The sequence below is a fragment of the Mixophyes fleayi genome, chromosome 2 (genome assembly GCF_038048845.1).
Source record: "Mixophyes fleayi isolate aMixFle1 chromosome 2, aMixFle1.hap1, whole genome shotgun sequence".
NCBI classification, from domain to species: domain Eukaryota; kingdom Metazoa; phylum Chordata; class Amphibia; order Anura; family Limnodynastidae; genus Mixophyes; species Mixophyes fleayi.
The window spans coordinates 26118836-26141305 of NC_134403.1; the positions used below are offsets into that span (position 1 = coordinate 26118836).

A 22470-nucleotide genomic window follows, 5' to 3' on the forward strand; every position below is an offset into this window, starting at 1 on the left:
CCTACCATGTTTTCTCTATACTAGGTTTTTAGGTGTCCTTAAAACAATGTATTTAGTGTTTTAGAATGTTAACAGCAGCACAGAATATTTCAGCTCAGCCATGTGTAGGGAGGTTGGAAGTAGAAGGGACTAGGCCAATGTATACCCAATACAAGCAACTAAACTTTAATAAACGCACTTAGAGGCTTATTTATTGAACACGGAAACATTGTTTCTACTATAAAAACAGGTGTTTTCTGTCTCTAGACGGCAACAGCAGAAGACAATGAAAGACAAGGACAGGATAAATGCTTTATTATTTATTTATTTTTCCAGGTCAAGAACGATTCGGGAACATGACACGGGTCTACTATCGAGAAGCCGTAGGAGCATTCATCGTCTTTGATGTCACAAGGCCAGCAACGTTCGAGGCTGTGACAAAATGGAAAGAGGATTTAGACTCAAAATTGACTCTCTCTAGCGGCTTGCCGGTAGCAGCCGTACTTCTAGCCAACAAATGTGACCAAGGGAAAGATGGATTTGTAAACAACTGCACCAAAATGGACCAGTTCTGCAAGGAACATGGCTTTGTCGGCTGGTTTGAAACGTCAGCAAAGGTACGGTTGCAGTGAATACTGTTTTAAAGAAGTAAAGAGAGTAAACATTATAAACTGTTTTATGTAAGCTTTACAAACTCAAGAGTCACTGATATCACAGGTATAATGTATCTATCAATCTGTATGTGCAGAGTTGTACAAAGCTTAGAAATAATTTACAGCCCAGGCAAAACTAGCATATTTCAGCCTATATGCTGAGGCCACGCGTTTCATGATGAGTCCAACTCTACATCTGCAGCATATGCGCCTGGTTTATGGAACTCTCACTCAGCCAATCAGAAGAGGTTACTTAGCGCTGAATATCGCCATCCTAATCAAGGTGTATTTACATCAACCCCTAGGCTGGTGCAAATAATACGGCTGTAAAAGGCGAAACGCGTCTTGCTCTCTGGTCTGCTTCTCCTTGCAATTCAACAAACACACCCTTACTGTACTCAGCCTGTTAGAACACCCCTTCCCTCCCCCGTCACATTTCTTCAGGCGCAAGTGTGGGTGCGTACAACTCTGTTTTTTTGTGGGAATGCGTAGAGCGAAATCATGCAGTTTATGTTACTTCAACAGGTGTACGTTCAACTCTGCATCAGGCCTGCAAAGTTCACAACATCATCCTTTATAAAAGAGTTGTACAGATGGAGTACAATTTAGTGCAGTGAGAAGTGCTCAGTGGCTACGTATTAAGGGAACAATCTGCGCAATTGTGTGAAAAGTCAGATTACCAGTGAATATCTTGGTATAATCAAGTCAATAGTAGCGCACTGCTATAAACTACAATAAACTCCATCGCTATAGAATTAGAAGTCAATTGACAAAAAGTTGACAAAAAAATGATTATTATGGGTACACAGGAGGTGCTAGCTATCAGGAGTCATCCTATATTTTCAATGGAATGGCTTTAGCAATGTATGTAATGTGGGTAAATGCAATAAATTTAATTATGTTAAGGCTAATCTCATCCACCTCTCATGATGACATTAAGACAGAAATGAGACTGGAGCGAACAGTATTTTATAAGAAAAGTTAAGTTGAAATTGAATGAGATGGCCACAATTTCGGAAACGTTAGTGCACTCCAATTTTTATGGGAGCCTCTCAAAAAGAGAAGTGGTCATGCTAGGTGGGCAAACAGGTCGCCATTGCAATATCTAATTTTTACACTTTTGCAAATTACTTTTAGAGGGTGCTTAATAGTGCAACAACATAGGCCTGTTGTTAAAAAAATTTAAATACTCACTGAATTCAGCTATAACCAGTGGTCAAAGTGGGGGTGTATATGGTGGACGGTGGTATGCTATAATGTCACTTCTCCTACTGCCTTCATTGTAACACTATCACATCCCAGTTACTTACCTTACACATATACATATATATTTATATATATGTATATATATATATATATATATATATATACACACATACACTATATGGACAAAAGTATTTGGCCACACCTGTTCATTATTGAATTGAGGTGTTTGAATCAGACCTGTTGCCAGAGGTGTATAAAATCAAGCATCCAGCCATGCAGTCTCCATTTGCAAACATTTGTGATACAAAGTGGGTCGTTTTGAAGAGCTGAGTGATGCTGTGATAGGATGCCACCTTTGCAATATCTCAGTGGCTTCAAGCGTGCATTGGGGCACAGTCCTGTTGGAATACAAAAGGGCCTTCCCCAAACTGTTGCCACAAAGTTGGAAGCACAGCATTGTCCAAAATGACTTGGTATGCTGAAGCATTAAGATTTCCTTTCAATGGGGATAAGAGGCCTAGCCCAAATCCTGAAAAACAGCCCCATACCATTATTCCTCCTCCACCAAACTTCACAGTTGTCATAGTGCAGTCAGGCAGGTAACGTTTTCCGCCAAGCCCAGACTCGCCCATCTGACTGCCAAACAGAGAAGTATGATTTGTCTCGCCACAGACCATGTTCCCACTGCTCCACAGACCAGTGTCGGTGTACTTTACACCACTCCATCCGATGCTTGGCATTGGTCTTGGTGATGTGAGGTTTTCTTGTAGCTGCTCGGCCATGGAAACCTATTCCATGAAGCTCCCGCCGCACAGTATTTGTGCTTACATTAATGCCAGTGGAAGTTCAGAACTCTTCAGCTATGGAATCAGCAGAGGATTGGCGATTTTTACACACCATGCGCCTTAGCAATTGTTGACCCCACTCTGTGATTTTACATGGTCTTTCGCCTCGTGGCTGTGTTGCTGTTGTTCCTAAATGCTGCCACTTTCTAATAATATCACTTACTGTTGACCGTGGAATATCCAGCAGGGATGAAATTTCACAAACCATCTTATTGCAAAGGTGGCATCATATAGTATCACTCAGCTCTTCAGAAGACCCATTTTGTATCACAAAGTTTTGGAAAATATAGACTGCATGGCTGGGTGGTTGATTTTATACACCTCTGGCCATGGGTCTGATTGAAACACCTCAATTCAATAATTAACAGGTGTGGCCAAATACTTTTGTCCATATAGTGTATATTATCGCAACTATTCCACATAGATTTCTTTCTTTAAATAGCAAGTTAAGTATCATTTAAGCATTTACATAATTTTTCTTAGCTATCCTACTCCAAATCTTTATCTCCTGTTCAAAAGCTCTCAGGTTGGCAAACAGAAATGGCTGACATACACAGTCATATTGCTATACAGACACAGGCTCACAGCTCTGAGCATGTAATGTGATGACAGAGGGGGGAGAAGGAGGATGTCACAGTGCAAGCAGAGATAAGAGGGGCTTTCCAAAGCCTCTCTTCTCACTACATCAAGTACCTTGTGACTGTGGTTGCCATGGGAGTCCAGAATTCTAAATCATTAATAGCAGCCTTAAGGAGAAAAGAAACAAGGGATTATGGTAAATACCAACATTTGTCTTTTAGCCTGCCAAAGAGATTTATGTTAAAAATACACACCTGATTTTTTTCATAGGATTGTTGCTTTAATAAAATAAAAGTGATTTAAAAATGGGTTATAAACTCTCAATATAAGATATAATGTTTTGAGCTATGTTTCCTGGGATCAATTTATCTTTGAAAGCATTTTTCATTTTGACTGGTTTATAAAAGAATTTAATAAAATTGTATTATCTCAATGTGAATGTAAAACAGTATTTTAGATCGTGTTAACGTGGCACAAGGCTGAATTATTAGTGTTTACTTCTCTTAGATGTCGCCTTTTCTGTGGCAGTTTGCTAAAATTAACTGTTCCCACCAGAATGAAATGGGCTAGAGAAGTTCTATCATTTTCAATAAGTCTTTTCCCAGAAACAATTGATGCAGTTGCCGTTGGCAGCAGACTAAGAATTGAGCCCACAGGGATTCCAATCAACTTGCTTATTATTTAACCGTATGCTTTTCATTTTTGACATTTTATACCGGCAACCGACTCGTTTCCTGAAAACTAAACTATAGGAAGGTAAAAAATAATATAAAAGACAATTATGTTTTCACAGTATTTTTTATATAAACATTTAAAATAACATAGTACATTAAACTGATATATAAATGGTATAACATAAAAAAAAAAAAAAAAAAAAAAAAGATTTCTTTTTTCGGGTTTCAGTGTATACTTTGACTTCGATGGGTAGACGAAAGGACAAGAAACGTCTGTTCTTAACTCCACACCTTTGTTTAGAATCCAAACAAAAACCCAACTGAGGACAGGAAGATTATAAAACACCCATAACGACATTCAAACACTGTCAAAGAAATAAATATTTCCACCCTGTCAGCTGCCACTGGTACTGAGATGGGCAGGTCTATAGGCAAGGGTTTGAATGCCAATTGATAATCTCCCTTAGTCACCATGGGTGAAGAGGAAGGAGTGGCTGTGTATGCTGATTGGTGCGGTCCCATTGACAGCATCAAAATGTGAATAACATTTATGCTTTTCAGGATGACAGCAACGTTGAACCTGTAAAATTACGATTATCGTCTTTACAGCTTAATACTTACTCTTGCTGAAATAGTTATAACTATGTGATGTTTGTTTAAACTCATATTTCCTAAATCCACTTAGCAACTTTTCCTCCCAAGTCATCATTTGACTTAAACATCTATACTAGTGTCCCCCTGTATCCTTATCCCTTTCTGTACTCAGGTTGTCTGTGGTGGGGAGCATCAAATCATGTAGAATTTTTGAATGTAAATAAGATAAGATTATAATTATCAATATTATGTTCATTTTACTGATGAGTGTACATTGTACTTACATTTGAATACCAGCGACAAATGTGTAAAATTCTGTGCAGCATTTATTATTTTATTGAATATTTGATACGTTTAATAAGTTGGTCTCCTCTATAAATGTCAAAGTATTAAACATATTCAACTTTTATTAAACTTTTCTGACTTTTTAAGTCAGCTATAACAACTGTTGTGGGGTTTGTTGTGTTAGGTACTGCTTGTGTTAGGGCTCGTTATCATAGGCTTAATGTTGTGTTAGGGCTTGTAATCTTAGACTCGCTGTTTTAGGTACCTACTTTTTGTGTTAGATTCGTTATGTTACGATCCTACCTGTTGTGTTAGGGTTTGTTATCTTTGGCTCATTGTATTAGGTACCAGCCTTTTGTGTTAGGCTCCTTGTGTTGGTTTCCATCTTGTTGTGTTAGGCATGTTGTGTTATCGTGGGTTTGTTGTACTAGGTACTTACTTATAATTATCGTAGGCTTGTTGTGCTAGTCTTGTCCTGTTAGGGCTCATAGTCATAGGTTTGTTGTGTTAGGTACCTACTAGTTTTGTTAGGCTTGTTGTGTTAGGGCTCGTTATCTTAGACTTCTTGTATTAGGCACCTACCTGTTGTGTTAGGCTCGTCCTGTTAGTGCTCATTATCATAGGTTTATTGTGCTAGGTGCCTACTAGTTTTGTTAGGCTTGTTGTGTTAGGGCTCGTTATCTTAGACTTGTTGTATTTGACATCTACTTGTTGTGTTAGGCTCATTGTGTTCAGTACCAACCTATTGTGTTTGTTGTGTTAAAGCTCATTATTGAATAAGTGTGTTGTTAATTTGCTAAAAACTATCATTTGAGGGTAGGAGGCACTAAAAATGTCACTAATGTCACTAATGAGGCAGCACAGTGGCTCAGTGGTTAGCACTTCTGCCTTACAGCACTGGGGTCATGAGTTCAATTCCCGACCATGGCCCTATCTGTGAGGAGTTTGTATGTTCTCCCTGTGTTTGTGTGGGTTTCCTCCGGGTGCTCCGGTTTCCTCCCACACTCCAAAAAAAAACATACTAGTAGGTTTATTGGCTGCTTACAAATTGACCCTAGTCTGTGTGTGTGTGTATGTTAGGGAATTTAGACTGTAAGTCCCAATGGGGCAGGGACTGATGTGAGTGAGTTCTCTGTACAGAGCTGCGGAATTAGTGGCGCTATATAAATTAATGATGATAATAATAATAATAATAATAATAATAATAATAATGTCTATAGTAGTGGCTCAACACATCTCTCTTTCATAAGGAAACACATGTTTCTGGTCCAGTAGGAAGACTAAAACTACAGGGTTTTTTGCCCCATCCCCTGAAACACACACTAGCTGATGTGTTTGACCCATTCAAAAATAATATCAAACTTACGCATCACCATAGTGTGCCCTGGGCTATTGAGCTATTGGTGGCTAGAAAAGTCCTTATGAATCTGTCTCTCACTGGTTATGAAGAATGTCATCCTGCACCAACAAATTCTGTCATTCAGTCTCTCTACCTTCATGAACTTACCAGCCAGACGCAGAGAGTCTTAATCTATCCATTTAGCTATAGGAAATGGATAAGCAACACACTAGCTACCAGAAAAGTGGTAAAATTACGTCCTCTGAATATAAGGACTGACCTCAGGAGCGAGGAGTGGAAGGGATGCTAAGTCCGTGACCACCCATGCTTGCTTCTAGGTTTCTTCTTTAAACTATGATTCAATAGTCAACCCGCTTGATTAGGACAAATGAGAGGCCTCCAATATGTCATATAGTCCCAGTTCTCAGCCATTCTCCTTATAAATAACCGGTGTTCTATTAGGTGTAATAGGAGTTGAAAGGGTATCCCTTCTTAGATGACACCATTGTCTCACTAGTGTGCATTTAATATAATACTGTAAGCCACAGTGTTCAATTTTGTCACAAATATACAACTGATTTCACTATGAGTGGAACCCTTTTGTTGTAATCCACCCTTTCTAACTTCTCTGTCTCTAACTGCCCTGTTTTTAAAGTGCATTTTCAATTAGATCTTGCTTACATGATTTTACTAGAAATTTTCATTCAATGGGCCTGAGTCATTAAGGATAGCAAAGCGTAAAAAAGAAGTAACTTTACACCTGGGTAAAACCATGTTGCACTGGAGGGGGAAGTACATTTAAAATATGAGGATAGATTTATAGTTGGGGTAGAGCATGTCCTAGATCAACTTTAAATTTCAGTGTAAATTTTTTTTATCAATTGTTTGTGTGCTACATGATATAAAAAGTCAGTATTTTGTTTAGTTGCAAAATGGTAAACTAATTTGCATCCCTTGCATTGTAACATGGTTTTGTCCAGGATCACATGTACTCCTTTTTTTGCTTTGCTCTTCTTAATGACTCAGGCCCAATGTATCTGCTTGTGTGTTGAAGTCAATGGGCCTGAGTCATTAAGCAAGAAAAAAGAGTAACTTTGCACCTTGGCAAAACCATGTTGCATTGGAGGGGGAGGTAAATTTAAAATGTGGGGACAGATTTATAGTTGGACTTGGGCATGTCCTACATCATTTTTAAATTTCAGCTATCAAGTATTTGTGTGCTATATGAAAAATCAGCCATCAATTTCCTTCCGTGCAAAATAATAAACTACATGGACAATGGTGAAATACAGGCAACAATCAATAGCAGTGTCCCAAATGCATAAGCAAAGGGTCAAATCCCGGCAGTAATCAATAGCTCAGTCCAGTACACAGGCTAAGGTCAAATTCTGACAGCAATCAATAGCTCAGTCCAAGACAGCAAAACAAGAGAATCTTCCAATGAATAAAAGAGGTCTCAAGGCGGGCAGCAGACAATGACATTCACAACAGGCAAAGTACAGGATCGTAATAAAACCTACACCTTTGAAACTCTCTCTGACTTTTCCTAGATTGTACCAAGTAGAATGTGGAAATCATTCCCACTGTGTACAATGGGCAGGATGCCTCATTACGTATTATTGTGGTCAGTCCTAATAGTAGAACATCGCCAATTCCTCTAAAGTCAGTATTACAGCCATTTCTTTTTGGATTTACATCCAATAGCCTGCAACTGAGAGTGGCTCAATCAAGCCTATATAGTGTCCATGAACAGGAAGTTCTCCCTCTTTTGCCGCACAAAGTCCCTCCATCCTCCAGGTCACCATATGTCTGACTAAGTGCTGTGTTATGGTTTGTGTTGTTAACCTCATTTTTTTCCTGATTCAGACGAGGCATAGTCGGCGGGAAGCAATGCAGTCCGCAGCTAATACATGGCGCAAGAGGTTATGTTTTCCCTCAGGATTCTTCCCAATTTGTCTATTTGTCTCCGCTAGGATCCTTTCTGCGAAGGCACTCGGCATCATTTCAGCGAATGTGTCCTTTGAAGCCAGAGAAGTTATAGTCTCTCTGATGCTGTAGTAAGCGCCTGGCAATCTGGGCCAGTTGGCCATCCCTATGCTTGATTTGTAGTATTAGCTTGGTAGTTGAACTTTATTATTATTAGTAATATTATCATATGATATGTAAGGCGCCACAGTGCCCCACAGCATCGTACAATAGGAAAACAGTACATACAAAAAATAAGGACATAGATGGTAGACAAAATAAATGCAGACATGAAAACAAAGGACCCTGCTCATTAGAGAGCTCACATTCTAAGTGGAAGAGGGCACAGCTGGAACAAGAGCAAATGTGGCTCATATTGGAGATTGGGACAGTTGTGAGGGTGCATTAGTGTGAATAGTGTTATCGGGGATAAGGTCACCTCAAAAAAAGAGATGGGTTTTCATAGAGCGTCTAAAGACTTGAAGGCTGTGGCAAAGCCTGATTAATCGTTGAAGGGAATTCCATAAGAAGGGAGCAGCACGGGAGAAGTCTTGTAGGTGGGAGTGAGAGGTGGTTAACAGAGACGAGACAAGGAAGAGTATTTTTATATGAGATTTTAGATGTATACAGGGGTAGTGTTGTTGAGGGCTTTTATTTGTAGGTAAGGGTGAGTAATTTGAATTTGATTCTTGAGGACACAGGGAGCCAGTGTAGGCATTGCAAAGTGGTGCAGCAGATGAGGAGCAGTGAGAGAGGAAGGTCAGTCTTGCAGCAGCATTTAGGATGGATTGAAGTGGGGATATATGAGTTTCAGGAATGCCAGATAGCAGGAGGTTGCAACAGTCAAGACAGGAGATGATAAGAGAATGGATAGGAGTTTTGGTAGCATGTTGAGTAAGAAAAGGGCATATCCTGGCAATGTTTTTAAGGTGGAGTTGACAGGACTGGGAGAGAGTCTGAAAGTGAGGAATAAAGCAGAAGGTGGAGTTAAGTGTGACACCAAGGCAGTGGGCTTTGTGAGACTGAGGATGTTGTGGTGTTATTGACGTTAAGGGAGATTTGAGGGCAGGTGTTCACTCTGGCAAGAGGAAAGATAATAATCTCTGTTTTTGACATGTCGAGGTTTAGGTAGCGTTGGGACATCCATGTGGAGATAGCAGAGAAGCAGTTGGTTGCCTGAGATAGTACAGAGGGAAGGAGGTCAGGGGAGAGATATAGATTTGGGTATCATCAAGGTAAAGGTGATATTGGAGGATGAATGAGCAAATTAGTGCCCCAAAAGAAGAGGTGCACAATGAGTAAAGGGCCAAGAAGAGAACCCTGTGAGACCCTAACAGATAGTAGGAGGGGAGGGGAGGAAGTGTCAGTGGTAGAAACACTAAAGGAACGGTTTGATAGGTAAGAAATGAGCCAGGAAAGAATTGTGTCACAAAGGCCAATGGAGTGAAGGGTTTGTAGGAGAAGAGGGTGATCAGCAGTAATAATAAGTGTTCAAAATGAATCTAATCTCTTCACAGTGAGGTCCAGGAGAATGAGGATGGAGAAATAACCCTTAGACTTTGCAGTAAGTAGATCATTGATCACTTTTGTGAGAACAGTTTCAGTGGAATGTTGGGGGCGGAAGCCTGATTGCAGAGAGTCGAGAAAGGAATGAGAGGAGAGAAAGTGAAACAGGTGTTTCTACACTAATAGCTTAGGTAGTTTGGAGGCAAAGGGGAGGAGAGAAATAGGGCGGTAGTTGGAGAGAGAGGCTGGAACGAGAGATAGTTTCTTTGGAATTGGTGAGATGAACGCATGTTTAAAGGAGGAAGAAAACATGCCAGTGGAGAGAGACAGGTTTGAAGAGGTGAGATAGAGGCTGGCATGCAGTGGAGGAGAGGGAGCGGAGAAGCTGGGACAAAATAAGGTCGAGGGGACAGGTTGTAGGGTGTGATGACGAGATGAATGAAAAGACTTCGTCTTCAATTACTAGAGAATGAATTAAGGGTGGATTGGGTAGTTTAGGTGAAGGTGGGTAGAGCATTTGTTGACCATTGCATTCTTCGCTAACCATCATTTATACAATGAAAACCGTGACCTTAGTTTGCCAAAATTGAAAACCGTGTCCGTGTTTTATTTCAGGTTATAATTATGTATCTTTATGATATGTTTGGTTATAAGGTGACAATATCAGCCGTTAGGTGTTTATTGGATCTCACTCAAGTTGTAAAGCAAATTATACACGTCCTCATTAGTGGTGTCTCTGATAGCACTCGGGGTTTCCCACTTTTTTAATATAGAGCGAGAGGTCATCTCTTTTCAGAACATAAGTAAAAAATATCAAATGCATCATAATTTATTTATACCGCTCGATTCCCTCTAAAAATATTTATATACCTCGTCAACTCTTAGGAATAGTTTTTCTGGCATTGCTGAGGCTGAAGTTAAACATCAATTTCCACAAGAGTTGGATAATAGTAACGTCCGCAGAGAGTTACTGTATAGTGAAAGCTTATATTTGCTGAGTGCACTTACAGATAGGTGATAATTTGCCGGTGCAGGTTCAGTTGCTCAGGACACAGAATATTTGTTAGTTTAGTGCTGATATAGATTGAGAGCCCTTTCACATGTGCATAAAACAAATGTACTTTGTAAATAGGATATAAAACATTCCCACATAAGGCTTTATGCTCACCTGTCAATGCAACGTAATGTAAAACATGAATTTTTGAGATGTGTCCTTGTAAAAGTTGGATTTGAAAACTAAAATATAGCTTATGTATCAAAATAGTTAAACACTGCACTATGTATCATGCTCTCAGATAAAAGCAAATATTTCTATGCCGAAGTGGTGCAGACAGTCTTTCTTGTGAACTTCTACTGCTACCCTTTACAAACCCATCCTTAGTGGGTATACACCCAGATTGCAGAAACTAGAATACAGAAACAGAAAAAGAAAGGGGGCATATGATATTGACTTGAAAGAAAGGGGATATACGATAATTCATTGAAATTAAGTAATAAGGATTAAAATAACTTACATGAAGCTTAAAAGATATTCATGTATCTAATTCTAGACTAGATGCCACTATCCAAGTGGTGACTTGCTTGGTCTTTGTAATTACCGACTGAGATACAACCCGACAGTTCACTGTATCAAAGTCTCACTTACATCAAGGCCATCTGAGTATTCACCGATCTCGTCAACAACCAACGCGTTTTGTCACCAATAGAAGTTCATCCGGGAAATTGCTTTAGAAATACGCATCAACCCATTCACATACACATTATTTATAAAACATGGGTTTAGGCTAAATCCATGTCTTTCATGCACGTGTTAAAAAGTCACAAATGATAAAGTGTAGCACTGACAGTGGTCCTTAGACGTCCCTTGGATCGACATCTATTGTGGTGTTTGTGACAGAGTAGTTGGGGGTGCAAGACTCTAGATGCTAGGATGGAGATGGTGGAAGTGGAGGTGATATAATAGGTGTAAAAAGGGGCATGTATATTTGGCAAGAACAAACGAGAAGTCTAGTTGTATATGGTATATGAATAAGTCAGGTAGGGATACGATATAAGCGACATAGGGTCTGAATACAGGTTTAGTGTACTCGGCCTGTGTTCGTAGGCCCCGTACTTCCTCCATCCCACTTCTCCAGACGCAGACGGGTGTAAGAGCCAGTATCACGCAAGTCTGCATAGCAGCACATGTGAGCGCCCACTTTCTGGGCATTATTTCACGCAGGATACGCTACACAAACTGGCGTACGCCACACAGTGCATCAGCCCTACAGTCGGCAAATAGAGATGGGAGATATAGAATATGTACGCGTAGTAGTGCATATTGTACGGTTGGGATACAAGTTTTTAATAGTAAGAAGAAGATTCGAAAAGCTTGTAAAAAGTCAAAATGTAGATACAAATATAGAACATAGCAGATAAACCTATAGATGTAATAATCAAACTGTGTAGTAATCCAAATAGGATAATTCTGACTAATAAGCAAAAAGGAGAATTAGGTTGGAATAAAATGGTGTAGTAGTTCTGGGATGGGGAACATACTGGAATTAGTCTAATAAAGAGACAATGTGTACGTGGCAAATGGAGATGTGAATATAGGAATCAGTATTATAGGGTTAGCATACAAGTAATGAACAGTAAGAATAACATTGAAATTTAAAAGACGAGAAAATCCCAATAGTATGTAAAAGGAGGAACACAATATAAATACAGATAAAGAACATATAAATAAATATAATAATCAAACTGTGTAGTAGTCCATGCATGTTACGCCTCCGGTGAGTGGTTCCTCAGTAGCTCAGGCCCTCTTGCCCACTGGGCTGCTATCCATTGGAGAAGTTGGACCCATGCTTGATGTCCCCTGCTTTAGTGAGAACCAGCCCAGGCTGTCTATTATTATTATTATTATTATTATTAATTTTTATTTATAAGGCGCCACTAGGTATCCGTAGCGCCGTACAGGGACATACAGAAACACGATACAGGGTGAGACAGCACGGTACAGTTAACAAAAGCACAGTAACTCAGAAGCTCAAAGTACAGCTAGATGAAAGGTGAGAGCCCCCAGCGGTGAAGCTAGAGGCAGGAGGACCTCACGGAGGAGACAAGGAGCTGGAGAGCAGAGTTAAGGTGGTGGAGAACAGGAGGAGAGGAGGCCCTGCTCAAAGGAGCGTACAATCTAAGGGGAGGGTAGGACGGACAGAGACACAAGGGTGGGAGGAGGAAAGGGGGAGGACGCAGAGAGGGAGAGGGGGGAGAGGAGAATTACGAGGAGGGAGGCAGGAGGAGGGCAGGATAGGGAGGGCGGTAGGTGGGAGGCTGGAAGGAGGTCGGTTAGGTGGGGGACTGGAAGGCTTTGAGGAAGAGGTGGGTTTTTAAGGCCCGTTTGAAGCTGGACAAGTTGGGGGATGTTCTGATGGAGCGGGGGAGCTGGTTCCAGTGAAGGGGGGCAGCGCGGGAGAAGTCTTGGATGCGAGCATGGGAGGAGGTGACCAGGGGGGAGGTGAGGCGACGGTCATTAGCCGAACGCAGTGTTGGGACTGGTTGAGAAATTTTGGGGGGAACGTTGCCCATTTTTATTTATTTTTAATGTACAGGAAAAGCTCCATACTGCTTGCATTCTGGTTGCAACTCAGGAGTCACGCTTGCATCAAGGTGACTACTGATTTCAACTTGTACAAGACACTTCGCTTAAACCTGTGGATTATAATTTACCCCCTTGGGTTCTGTAAATCATAAAGTGAACTAGAAAGCATCTCATCTGAACCACATGGATTACTCCTTGTTGCATCTCTACGGATTTTTGTGTGATAAGTATGATCTGTATATTTGCACTAAAAGTATTGTGATTGACTGGTCTATATTATCTGCTGTCACAGCATTTGGTGTAATGGTCTAAATAACTTCTAGCAACTGGTTGTCTCCTAAAGTATCTATCCAGTGAAATCCATTTCACTGATGCACAGTGCCTAAGTTTAAAATGGGATATATTTATTCAGCGACCTATGTGTTGTGTCGATTTATGTTTGCATATTGTTGAACCAAGATGTTATTTATTTTGTTGCATGTTGATGGTATAGTACTATTATTTTTCTACTGCTACTTATCTGCTGCTGTTTAAGCCCCTTATCACTTTTGTACATTCATTCCTTCCTATCTCACTTAGACAAAGATAGTAGGAAAATAGATTTTGAACATTTCTTATTACATTTTTCAGTAATAAAATCAAACGTCTTAATTTATAAATTGAAACTATAAAATAATTTTGCATGGACCACAGCAAAATATGCACTATTCTCCTATACTGTGGCATTGTTCTTATAAACAGCAGAGTTAGCATATTAGTTAGTACAGAGGTAGACACCTTATGGCTCTCCATCTGTTGTAGAACTGCAAGTTCCAGCATGCCAGGTTGCCTAAGCCTAGGCTTACTATCAGGTCACTAATGAGCATTGAATAATACAAATTCTATTACAAGAGGATTAGTGTCAGCACAAAGCTGTGAACAGTACTGTGTAAATCAATGCCCTGTACTGTAAATGCTTGAACAGTGTGAATAAGACCTAAATCTGCCTCAAATCCACAGAGTTTTATGTTTCTATTAAAAGCAGAAGGAAATGCAATCACATACGGCGGAGGCTACCGATAAATAAAGTCCGCAGCATTTGCAGTAAAGCATTGATTGTTCCTCCACGGCTCTGGTTATTAAGTATTGTAAATATACAGTTCCACGGAACCGCTTCTCGATGAGACGTTTCATCACAATGACCTTGGAAATAACGATGGCTGTAGAAATTCCAGTTAGTCTTTATTACGTAAATGAAATGAAGTGTTTACAAGGAATGTATTTATGGTATAACACAGAAATTAACATGATGTAGTAGAATTCAAGAGTCAGCTAAAACTACCAGACAGGAAAGCTATTTGCTTATTGAGATTTACAAGCAAATAGTCCAATAACTCAGCATTAGGAGAATATCTTAGTGTTTATTTTGCTGCTCACTTTATCTCGCAAACACGCCACTTGCTTTAGATGGTTTGCCCATCTTAGGACCTTTTTATGTCCTGTCCTCAATCAGGGCACCAGTCATGACTTGCAGCCAGGAGCTTTACCACACTGCCGATGTAACTGCTGCATCTCACACCACAAGAGGACTCTATTGTCCTAACCAATGTACTCCTGCCCCGTAGTGTCCACCCTTATATTAACAGCAGGTCCCTGGGCGTGAGACCCTCCCCTATTCGCTACATGATGGGGGCTGAGCATAATTTGAGGAACTTGTCTAAAAGTGGACGACCACTTTAACATGACATAGTTCAAAGGAAGCAATATTATTATTATCATTTATTTATATAGCGCCACTAATTCCGCATCGCTGTACAGAGAACTCACATCAGTCCCTGCCCCATTGGAGCTTACAGTCTAAATTCCCCAACATACACACACAGACTAGGGTAAATTTTGCTAGCAGCCAATTAACCTTCCTGTATGTTTTTTGGAGTGTGGGAGGAAACCAGAGCACCCGGAGGAAACCCACGCAAACACGGGGAGAACATACAATCTCCACACATATAAGGCCATGGTCGGGAATTGAACTCATGACCCCAGTGCTGTAAGGCAGAAGTGCTAACCACTTAGCCACCGTGCTGCCAATTGGTAAATAATTCTACCAGACAGCTTGGATGGAAGACGTAAAGCTACTGAGATGTATTATTATTGTTTATATATGTATATATATATATGTATTTATAATGCGACGCAAAACTTTGCACTGCCGTGTATAAGGGGGAATATAGAGTATAGTACATAAAACTTAGAGGTCTAACCAAGCAAAATATAGAGCAAGCAAAGGCAAAATGCAAAAAATTCAAGGAGCATAAGTCAAATACCAAAATATTAATCATAATACATAGGAGGCAATAGGAGGCAATAATACATAGGGGGCAGAGAACAAACATAAAGCATGGTACATAGCAGGCAAGAGGAATAATAAAAGAAGCACAGGGTGAAAAAATAAGAGCAGGCAAAAAGTCGGGAGGAGAAAGGGTCCTGCTTGTGAGCGCTTACAATCTAGTCATGAGATATAAGAAGAGTACCCACTGGGTCTAGGAATTACCCACTGCCTGATCTCCACATGACTCAGTGACCAATCTGGCCACACAAGCTGAAGACCAAATTACGCAGAAGATGTTTGGGTATTGGGTCAAATGATTGCAATGTTAAATTCCTTTCCCTGCTTTCCTAGGGATCTTCTGCTGACTACATTTAGTGCTCTGTCTGATCACATCCAATCTGTTGTCTGGTTATACACAATGGAATGTTGGATCAATTTAGTCCAAAATGACACAACTGTCTGGCTAGATCTAAATTTGTGTTACCAGCATAGAACGTCGGCACCAGTAATACATTCTAAGGCACCATCTGACTCTCTTGTTTGTGGCGAGCTTCCCACTCTATTGATCCACATCTTTAGATAAGCAAGTGGGCAGGAGAGACAGCTGCTTTGGCCACACAACACTTAGAACAATAGAATTATATAATTAAGGTCATATGGCTGTAGTATTTTACCATGTGATGATGTATATTGTTCCTCTTTTTAGATGTCAGAATACCTGTTCTACTCATTTTTCAACACAGGACAGACAGAAATGCAGAAGATGAAGTGGGTGGGGCTAGAACAACTTATAGCCAATCAAAGCATTAGAATATTAGTAACAGTACAGAGTATTCCGCTCAAGTTACTCCTGCATGTCCATATGCAAGAATGGGGGACTATGCTAACATGTAGTTAATCCTAGCATTTCAATTTGAGCAAGAGCACAGAATAATGAGGTGAGTCTCCTGTTAAACTGGTGCAGCAAGATTGTGCCGTCAGCCACACATTTACACCATACTCGCCTACCAGCCTGGAATGTCTGGAAGACTTACAAATTTCGGGGTTGTCCACCTGAACCGATATCAGAGTTGACTGGGTCTTAATGGAGCGAGCTGATGCAAATCACATCATTACGGCTTGGCCCCAACCGCTCAGTGATACAAATTATCATTGCGGGACTGTGACGATGCAAATCGCCACATCGCTCCCCACAACACTTGTCCCTTGGACCTCTGCTCCAAGACCTCTCAGGGGGAGGTACAAAGAGTAGTTAAGTATGCTTTATATATATATATAAAGTTTATAGATCCATCTTGGTTGCCTATTGTCCCTATTTTCTACCAAATGTTTTGTTTTGTTGTCTGATGTGTTTCTATGAATAAACATCACCTATAGCTCCCAAAAGATCATACTTGCCAACTCTCCCGGAATGTCCGGGAGACTCCCGAAATTCGGTTCAGTCTCCCGGGCTCCCGGGCTCGTTGGCATTTCTCCCGCATCCTGGATTTCGCCGAGAATCGCGTCAAATGATGCGATTCTTGGTGATTGACGCCATTTTGGAGGACGGGAGAGGACGGGACGAGGCCAATCGCGTCATTTTGAACCCGCCCCCCACGACGTAAATTACGTTTTCGCGGGGGGCAGGACCAAAATGACACGTTTGGCCTCGTCCCGCCCCCTCCTGCCCTCCAGTCACGCCCCCTCTCCCGGAAACTTGTTTCCGAGAGTTGGCAAGTATGCAAAAGATGCGTTCGGCTCTATAACAGTATCCATCCTGTGTATTAATAATTGCTTTAGTGATTTGCTGGGGAGTGTAGCTGTGCAAACTGTGTCTTGTGATAAAAGATAATTCCACCTAGGGAAGAGGTTAAGTTTAAACACAGCGCTAGCAATGTCAGCACCCGCGTTGGAAACTAACACAGCGCAGTTTAAGTAGGAACTGTTCCTGGCTGCTAAGGTGGGGGCGAGAATCTGCTGTTGCAGTGGGCAAAAGTGGGCTATCTCATATTGTGGAGACCCCTGGAAAATAACCAAACTACGTTTTTTTTCATGCGAGGCCGTCAGACTTTCCTGCCTGTCTGTGCCCTTGGGCCATGCTTGCCTACTCTCCAGGAATTTCCAGGAGACTCCCGAAGTTCGGGGGAGACCTCTCGGACTCCTGAAATATTAAGCATCCTCCTGGATGCCGGAAGGGGTGGGTCTTAATGACGCAATTCACACATATAGCTCCGCCTCCTGCTATGCAATGCCGTAAATCTCAGCATTTCATAACAGTTGGCGGGCCACGGTGACAGCCCCCTCCCGCTCTTGTCAAATGACCTACCCTCCGAGAGCTCCCGGAGGGCAGGTTGTAAGACTTGGCAAGTAGGGTCCGACTCCTGACTGTCTCACAATCATTGGGACTATTGGCAAGTTTATTAGCTAAAAAAATACATTGTAGTTGGAATTATTCTTCAGTTTGTAGGAGGAAACTCATCTTTGGACACCTGAAATGTTGAGAGGTGCTGTACAGTATGGGTGGGGCTTTGGGGGGAATTTTGCTGGTTTTACCTTGGTCCCAGAATGCTCTGCTCTGACAAAGCATGCTGGGAATTGTAGTTGATTGTGAGAAACTAGGTCACACTAGCTAGTACTAAACCAATGTATTAGATCTGAGAGGCAGCACTACACGAAAGGCAGCTGGAACAGAGGAATCCCTCCTTTAATCTCCCAGGTCTACCTAAACCCTTGTGATGTTTCAGGAAACTAAAAATATTTTCAGCTGCATTCCTAATCTCCTGTTAGGCATATAACCCGCTGTGACGTTCCTGCATTCCGATTGGCTCCTAGCACTGATTAGATGTTCACACCACGCTGAAAATGATGTTATATAGCTGTGGAATCTGGGAACCTGGCCGCAAAGTACCCTCCTGTGATTTATTAATAGTTTTCAGGACTTGAGCTATATTCAGCAATGGCTATTACTCACAGGCAGGGTAGAAAATGAGTTCATTTTTAACTTTCCTTCATTTTTTGTCACTGTTTTAGACACATTGCAGAATATTTACTGTACTTCTGGGAACATGTAATTGTACATTAGGTGGGCTGTAATATTACTCTTAGGTTGCTCTAAATTCAGTATTTTTATTATTTGTATCTATTTACGCTGCATTATCAGTTTCTTGCCTGCCAACCTGATCCCTTGTCACTTTGTGATGTTCGTCTATTTCTGCTTCTCCCACTAATGTTCCCACCTCGTTGGGATTTGCTACGTTGAAATAAAGGCAATTTTAACTTGTAACATAGCAGAAGCACATTGTATGCACGTGTAGGGTCATTTCCAAATAGCAAAAGATGTGGATCACAATTAGCTCAAATGCATCTGTTTTGCTGTCAATTGCACTTCAGAGTGCATGCATGGTGGCTCAGTGGTTAGCACCTCTGTCTCACAGCGTTGGTGTCATGAGTTCAATTCCCGACCAGGGCCTTATCTGTGTGGAGTTTGCATGTTCTTCCTGGGTCTGCTCCAGTTTCCTCCCACACTCCAAAAACATTCTAGTAGGTTACTTGGCTGTTATTAAATTGACCTTAGTCTCTCTTGGTGTGTATGTTAGGGAATCTAGACTGTAAGCTCCAATGGGGCAGGGACTGATGTCAGTGAGTTCTCTGTACAGCGCTGCAGAATTAGTGGCGCTATATAAATAGCTGATGATGATTTCCTTGTTCTCAAAACTGCCTATATAAAAGTTGAATTATCATACTTACCTACTCTCCCGGAATGTCTGGGAGACTCCCAAATTTGTGCATACTTGCCAACTCTCCCGGAATGTCCGGGAGACTCTGGAAATCTCCCGGGAGAGCAGGCATGTATCCCACATACTGGAATTTACTTTGCAAAATTGCGCGATTCGCTGTGAATCGCATCATTTTGGCCCTGCCCCGCAACAAAATGATGTTTCCGTTGCGGGGGTGGGACCAAAATGATGTGATTGACCGTGCCCCGCCCCCTCCAGCCCTCCAACGAAGCCCCCTGACCGGGATCTCCCGGAATTCTCTTTTCAAAGGTTGGCAAGAATGAATTTGTGTCTCCCTAGAGTACTGTGCACTCTGCCCACTTCTCTAGCGAATGGGGACTAGATGTTGTGGCCCCTCCTCACAATGCTGTGAATCGCAGCATGCCATGATGATGTGATTGGGCGATTGTTACACCCACCCAGAGCTCCGCTCCGCGATGTTAAATATTGGAAAGTATGATGCATGTATTTTCGCAAGTCCATTGGAAGACATACATGTGCAAACACATAACTTCAAATCACCCAGTTCATTCATTTAAACTGTTACATTGTCTATACCTCTTCGCCCTACACATAGGCGTGCTGTGACGTAAAAACAAGTGCATTTACTGAAAAAACACGCATGATATTGTCGAATCTAAATCAGATTGTTCACCTGTAAGTGTCAGTTTATCAGTTATGAACTCATCAGCTGGAGAGAATTAAATACACTGCATGGTTTGAGTGTACAATAAACTCTGCTTTATTAGTTACAAGTCCCTATCTATATAGCAAAAATCACGTATTACAGAAAACTACGCCCCAAAAGGTTTTAACCACTCATGTTCCCTTCACACAGATGTTAGTATATTCTCTCATTATCCACACTAGAACTCCCCAGGAGGGGGGCTGGCTTATCTCCTGTCTGGTATTTCCAAGGTTATAAGCATAGCCTTGCAAATAATGAATTACTCCTACAAAACAGGTGCATCTAATTTGTATTTAAGCTATAAGAGAACAAAATGGCTATAAGGCAACAAGATGGCGTCAGGTTAGCAAAATCACATTTCTCAATATCACACAACTCAATTTGTGCTTTGTGCTTTCATAAATAACCCTTCCAGTGCAAAAATTCAGGTAGTAGATATGTCTGATTTAAGTTCAGCTACAAGTAAATTGTACTTCTATCTGTCTTCAGCATCAATGCTTCTTGCTAGTGTTTTTTGAAAAGGATAATAGCAGTACTGACCAACCAACAAAATCAGATTTTTTTCATAAATAATTAGAAATAAATACTCTATATTCCCATAATATTTTCTGGCAGAGCAATCTGTCACAATAGGCCAATATACATTAACATCATAATCTATTTCAGGACTGTCTATTGTGAGCCTGGACAACCTGCGGCTCTCCAGCTGATAGCTGGCAAAGCATGCTGGGACTTGTAGTTTTACAACACCTGGAGAGACACAGGTTGTACAGGCCTGATCTATTGTATTTCAAAGACTGTCAGTGAACCTCATCTGTATCATTGGTTCTCAAATACTCATAAAGATGAAATGGCTATTCTCATTTTAATGGCAATTTTTTTTTTTCTACAGGAAAATATCAACATCGACGAAGCCTCCAGGTGTCTGGTGAAACATATTATTGCCAGTGAGAGCGATTTCATGCAGTCCGTGGAACAGGACGTTGTAAAACCCCAAATGAATTCTTCCAAAATAGCTAGTTGTTCTGCTTGCGTTAAATTCTAATATTTTTTTTTTCCTTGGCACAGTTGTTCAATAAAATCCAATAAAAATGTTGTAGTTACAATAACCATTCTGACTGATGATTTATCCCTACGCTATGTATGAAGCTCGTGTTTCGAATTTATGTACCTGGGTCAAATAAGAAAGGAAAGTAATTTATAGGTTCTTTAAGCGCCATCTTCAGGGCTTAATGAGGTACTGCACTACATGGTAGAAAACCAAAATGAAATAAAACATAACATACATCTCTTAGTAACTAGAGTTTTCTTTTGTTAACATGAAAAATTGCACAATTCAAGTTTTCAAGATATTGGCATAATGGCTAAGATCATATATTTATTTTCCTAGTTTTCAATCTAGCATTTTGTTTGAATATATTGAATATTTGCCACAAAAGATGATCATTTGACCACATACTCATAGTTAATACTATAGATTAGTTAAATATTTTGCCAAATGTCATCTTTCTATGAACCACTGGGCTTCATCAGAAGTAGATGATGGTCTCACCGGAAATAAATAAATCACAATTTGGACATGTTGCAAATCATTCCACAAACCAAGCTGCATTTGAGCATTTCTAGTTAGGACAAAGTGCAGATTGAATGGACTGTATTGGTTTGTACCTGTCATAACCCCTGGTCAGTAAAAACTACCTGATTATATAAATACATAGCTGAAAAGCACAGAAGATAAGTTAAGAAATCAATGTAAGTAGTAAAAATTGTCATCACCTTCAGTTGACCACATTTAGATGTTGGAAGACCAATAAAACACGTCCACCCCTTGGTTCGGTGATTGTGCCATCACATCCCTGCTACTCGGGGGTCCCTGAGGTTGTCTGGCTTAAGAACATAACCACCCACCTACTCTGTTCCTACTTTGCTGAAGGATCTCCTAGAAGCAAAAGTAGTACGTTATATATGAAAAGTGTCCAAGTCTAAAAAAATCTTTATTATTTTATTTTGTTCAGCTACTTAAGCCATCATACTACGTTGTGGATTTCTGGGGTGAAGTATATCCACTATCTTTTCCTGACAAAGAGTCTAAGGGCTAGATTTACTTAGCTGCGGGTTTGAAAAAGTGGGGATGTTGCCTATAGCAACCAATCAGATTCTAGCTTTCATTTATTTAGTACCTTCTACAAAATGACAGCTAGAATCTGATTGGTTGCTATAGGCAACATCCCCACTTTTTCCAACCCGCAGCTTAGTAAATCTAGCCCTAAGAGTTGTACCAAACGCCAATGTGCTTAAGATTGCATTTGTAAGGACTTTCCTTCCTCATCAGTGTAGGCTCATCGTTTTTTGACCCTTTGGGGTAAATGTATCAAGCTGCAAGTTTCCGATGGGTTTGAAAAGTGGAGATGTTGCCTATAGCAACCAATCAGATTCTAGTTATGATTTATTTAGTACACTCTACAAAATGATAGTTAGAATCTGATTGGTTGCTATAGGCAACAACTCTTT

The 22470-nt window shown here is 40.7% G+C and overlaps 1 protein-coding gene across 1 annotated transcript in view; it reads left to right on the forward strand.

Moving 5' to 3' along the window:
- RAB38 (RAB38, member RAS oncogene family) overlaps positions 1 to 21037 on the forward strand; it is a 44051-nt gene extending 23014 nt beyond the window's left edge. Inside the window, exons 2-3 of the mRNA XM_075197911.1 lie at positions 316 to 596; positions 20852 to 21037. Of these exons, the coding sequence (XP_075054012.1) occupies positions 316 to 596; positions 20852 to 21004 (434 nt within the window). The 3' untranslated portion in view covers positions 21005 to 21037. The remainder of the gene's footprint in view (positions 1 to 315; positions 597 to 20851) is intronic.
- The last annotated feature ends 1433 nt before the right edge of the window (positions 21038 to 22470 follow it).